General features: G+C 39.7%; 1 protein-coding gene across 1 annotated transcript; it reads right to left on the bottom strand.

Moving 5' to 3' along the window:
- Window positions 1–892: 892 nt before the first annotated feature.
- On the bottom strand, window positions 893–4390 carry LOC101312929 (transcription factor bHLH143-like). Its single transcript, XM_004299659.1, has 4 exons — window positions 4232–4390; window positions 3371–4019; window positions 3088–3234; window positions 893–2994 (listed from the first exon to the last, which is right to left on the bottom strand). The coding sequence occupies exon 4, from the start codon at window positions 2975–2977 to the stop codon at window positions 1895–1897; it is 1083 nt and encodes a 360-aa protein (XP_004299707.1). The 5' UTR covers window positions 2978–2994; window positions 3088–3234; window positions 3371–4019; window positions 4232–4390; the 3' UTR covers window positions 893–1894.
- Window positions 4391–5182: the final 792 nt, after the last annotated feature.

The following is a 5182-nucleotide window of genomic DNA, read 5'->3' on the forward strand; positions in this document are numbered from 1 at the left end:
CTCATCTGTTAATAAAATTGTAAGCATTCCTAGTTGAGAGAGGTATACAATGCACTTTTGGTAGGTTTCGGGAGTGATCGACATGGCTTAGCCAGACTATTGTAATCTTAGTTTCTCCTAAAAATGTGAGGGGATGAGATATTGTGCCCTCAACAGTCATCTTCATTCATCAAGAGCTAAGATCTTACTTGTATAGTACACACAATTGGACAGTTAACATTTATCTAGATGTCAACATTTAATATTTACAAATGCAATGCATGTTCTTCTTTCAGTAGGCAGTGATCTTAACAGTTTTATCTATGTTTAATAATCAACAACCACTATAAATGGGCTTAGTGCTCGAGTGTCAGGTAGAAAACCCCCTAACCCAAGTTCGATTCATGAACTTGTCAAAGGAGTTGAACCATGCACCAAGTGATTAAGTTTTTACGTGTAAGAAGCCTTTAGGTTACCCTAGTCCAATCAGAAAAGAAAAGAAAAAGAAAAAAAAAAAACAAACATTTGATGACCAATAGCAGTTGTCGATTGGAGGTTTGGAAGTTTTACATGTCTTGTATTACCTAAAGCTATGTAACTAATCTCTGCCTTTTAGTCGCATTTAAGTACTTCTGCCCTGCAAAATTTACCAAATGTTTTCGTCAAGAACTTTATGGTATTTCATAATTCGGAATGATGGCTCAGAATAATCATATGCTTAAAGAATCTAGTGGAAATCAAAAGTATCATCAAATGTATCCAAAATTACCAAGACTGTCATTTTACTCCTACTATGCATGAAGCAACGTCCCATCGCACTTACCCATAGCGTGTGGTCTAAAAATGACTCCACTTTCCTCCACATTTCTTTCAGAGATTAAGAAAAAATCGTCACAATGAATTACATCATAATCATAGAAGTTATTTATTATTCCTCCTTACAGTCTTAAGCTAATAATGCAAGTATGCAACTCCGTGGTCCCCGAAACACCCATAATGAAAGAAACTTTGCAACAACACAAATCAAGAATCACACAACACATCACTGTCTCATATCACCAAACGCGTGCATGCGACGTAAGTACATAAACATCAAGACAACATAACACCAACCCAACTTAAATTACACCCAACACGAATACATCATCACACTTCCCCTCTCTTTTATTACAACATTAATATCCAACCCCATTATCCTCATATCACAAAGTCTATTCACCGTCACGTTTACAGTGAAAATCCGATACGCTTAGTCTCCGTCACATGGCTGGCTAGACACGAGAAATGGTGGGATTAGGGCCCTCGGCCGGCCTCCCAATCGGCCCCATTTGCATGATGGAGTGGAGAAGGCGCGCTCTTGCTCGTGGAAACTTGGACATCAGTAAAGAGGAGAGCTCCACAGATGATAAACATGGACAAGTAAACAAAAAGGGAGGAGAAAGTGAGAGTTGGGACCCAAATACAACCAAGAGCGTGCACCTCTTTCTCTTCTCTTTAGGGGTAGGGGCCCTCCAGAATAAAACTACCGAGTCTTTCAATTCACCCCATGCCCAGGTGCGCTCGTCACTTTCTCTTAAACCTAAAACCATGATTCACCGCCCTTTATTGGGACATTATGTAAAGCACCACTCCCTTCTTGCTCATGATATCCAACCCCAAAGCTCCGCTGATTTCCAATCCTACCCAATCATTGAAGAAAATACTTCAAGAGGGGTTCAACTTCAAGCAACAATTTTCACCACCACCCTAGCTGGAACACGCCTCATGTCCTACCATCTCTACAAGCAACGCATACACACCACCAACCAGGCAACTTATTCTCCACAATCACATCAACTGTTTCTAAACGATTAGAACTGATAATGTCAAACTGCTACTGGAAATCTACTGTATACTTGGATAGATAGGTTGGGACTCAGAGAGACTCGAGTCCAAAAGCTTTGGCCTTAACCTTCAGCAAATTTAGGTAGAGGATGGCTTCATCGAGCACCACCATTGCATCTTTTCCCTTGACACCAGGAATTATGTTCTGCAGAACGCTCACTGTCTCGCGTATCTTGTCCTTTTTCATCTTCTTGTTGCTGGACAAGGAATCCAATTCTCTAGACCCGGAACTTCTGTTGCGGGCACAACTGGATTCTGCATCATCCTCTAACTCAGCTGATCTGTCGGGATTCTTGGAAGTTGCAGTGTCCATTATGGATGGCACATCATAACCTCCATCAAATAGCTTCCGCTTTTTAGTTATTCCACAAGAACTAGCAACTTCTTCATCCCTTGCTTCAAACCAATTCTGCTTATCATGAACTGTCATTGTACTAGGGGAATGACCTGTGCTAGTAACTTCATCGTCCTCGGTATAGTCGCTCTCATCATCTGAGTAGAGCAATGCATTCAGTTCTTCTGTGTCTTCATGCATCTCACTTTCAGCACCAGATTCATCATTTCCTTTAAACTCATCAGTCAAAATTGCTCCCGAGAGGTTTGGAAAATCTCTATTAGATGCATGATCATTCCCATTCACATGGTATGCACCTTGTTGGTACCCATCCCAAGAAGTAGGGCACTGCAAAGGATTCACTATTCCAGAATTAAAGACCAAACTTGTTTGATCCCCTGACGGATTGCTGACAAGCAATCTCTTCTGTTTACTGTCAGGGTCTACACAGGGTATCAATGTCTCCTTAGGGTCTTGGAAGGAGCAAGTAGAAACTTTCTCTTTGAGAACAGTGTGTGTAGCAGGCACGAATGCCTGTTGGATACTGGGCAAGCAATAGAACCAACCATGAGGTTCATTTGCTCTGCCAACTTGTGGATGGGGCAACCCAGATGATGCATACACTGGCAAAGTTCCATTTGTGAACAGCATACTAGTGCCAGGGTTTCTATATGCAGAAATGAAGTTCTGTTGCCCCAAGACAAAAGGAGCACCCAAGGTATATGGATCGGGCGGTCGCCGATCATGCGGCTGGTGAATCCAAGATCCGAATTCACCCATCCAATCAAATCAACTACCTAAAATTTGTACCAAAAACAGACATTATATAATGAATTGGACAAAATCCACACAGTAATTATAATTCACCAAGTGGAATGTGGAAAACATACCAGAAAGTCGTATGTACAACTAGAAACAGTTGATTAATGTCTCTTTCCGCAGCAATGAAAAAAAACTAAAATCTCCAGCTTAATTTGAACGCAAAGCACAGAAAGTATCTACGTGACAGGTTTCAGCAAATGACGAAAATATTCAGCCTGTAAACACCAAATACACCCATGTCAGGCATCATATACCAATATTTTTGACATGGAAAACGAAAAAACAATGAATCTGAGGAAAACAACAGCAATAAGATAAGATCAGATGGTACTAAAGAATCTATGAACTCACCTGGCAATCCTGAAGAGGTTGAAAGCATGCTATTACTCTAATAACTATGGTGGCGCTCCCATCAATCCCATTTTCATGTTTCAATGCTCGAAATCTTGTTTGGCTCGCTGCTTGGCTTACCATAACTAAACAATTTCCCAGCACTTGAATATGATTTAGGAAGACGAACAGACTTCCAAAACACCACAATTTCAAGAAAACAGACTCAAGCTGATTGATCACTGGAAACAAGAGACTTAACCAACGAAACGAAAGAGTTTGCAGAATACCGAGATTCAAAGAGAATACGAAAAAACGGCTAGACAAAGCTAAAACTGAAAAAGGCCGAAAATGGACTGAAACAGAATTTCAGGAAAAGGGATTTTGATCTGGAGTTTCAACTAATCTGACGGACATACCAAGGAACGACGATGAAAAAAGAGGATCCCATGGAGAATAATCAGGAGTTAAAAATGGCTCGAAACCGAAGAGTATTCACTAATCCACTGTCTTAAAACAAAGAACAATTACAGAATAACTCTACAGTATAAATTCAAAGAGATAACTTTGCGAAACACATCAACAGAACGGGTCAGCAACCACCGCATGCTTTTCCGGTCTTAACCCTCCACCAAATCGATAGATCTCCACAACCTCTTCCTTAAACCCCCTGCAATTGCATCATTCCATCAGAAAACAAAAAACAAAAAACAATATTTATATCTCCATTAATTCACACGCTAATCACAATTTACAGATCCCTGTATTTCAGAAATTCATATATAAATAAAAACATGAATCGCTATGAGATACGAAATAATACACTCAAGATAACTATAACCATAAAGAGCACAAACTGTAAAGAAGAAGCGGACGACTTACAGAGAGCGAAAGCCAATCGGAGAGCGTGATGAGCTTAATCCGTGCGTGAGAGACTGAGATCGAATCGGAGGGGAAGCTTTCGGGAGAAGAAGAAGCAGAGGAAAGTGGGTGAGAGAGAAAGTACAGAAATGCAGAGAAGGCAGTCAAAAGCTTAAGCGTGAATGAGAGCACGGGGAGGCAGAGAGAGATTATATAGAGATCTAATTTTACAGAAATGTCCCTGTTTGGGGATCAATAATATTTTTTTTTTGGGGGGGTTTACTCTGCGGGTGATTTTATCATCGCCTGGGCGTTGAGGTCAATGGCGCTGTTGCGATGTTGACCGGTGTGGTTGGGTCGGGAATTTGTGGAGTTCCGAAATTGTCCTCCTTATTTTTATTTAGACGGCGAAGCCCTTTCTTTTTCTTTTTACTTTTCTTTTGTTTTATTTTTAATTTTTCTTGTAGTGGCAGCGCGCCCCTCCCCTCCTAACATCATCATCAATCTCTACAAGTACAAGAAAGTTTCGGATGTAAATTGTGATTTGTGAGACATAAAGTAACGAAATGAAATTTGAGGGTGTTTTTTTACCATAAAATTGTTAGTCGATTAATGATCAGATGAATCTTACAACAATATATAAGATATTATTGAAATATGATTTTGGTGTTGGTTGATCTATTGTGGTCCACTGTTATAGTTACCATAAATGAAAAAGAAAAAAATTCGATGATCAATAACATAAAAGTTGTTACATACGTGATTTAAACAGAATATACCCTACCCTCTGTTACCATAAAATTATTTCCAATTTTTATGGCAACAAGAATTCAAGTTTAGGTGCTAGCTTTTTACTTTTACAAGCTATGAAATGATGCAAGAAGAGCAAAGGGACGGTAAAAGAAGAAATAAAAGGTAACTTAGGCAGTATACCTACAGATTATAAGATAAAAAAGTGGGATGGGATCCGAT

This window comes from Fragaria vesca, linkage group LG5, assembly GCF_000184155.1.
Source record: "Fragaria vesca subsp. vesca linkage group LG5, FraVesHawaii_1.0, whole genome shotgun sequence".
Classification (NCBI taxonomy): domain Eukaryota; kingdom Viridiplantae; phylum Streptophyta; class Magnoliopsida; order Rosales; family Rosaceae; genus Fragaria; species Fragaria vesca.

What these genes read in the sequence shown, in the direction of transcription:
- LOC101312929 (XM_004299659.1), bottom strand. Translation starts at nt 2,977, where the DNA reads ATGGGTGAATTCGGATCTTGGATTCACCAGCCGCATGATCGGCGACCG.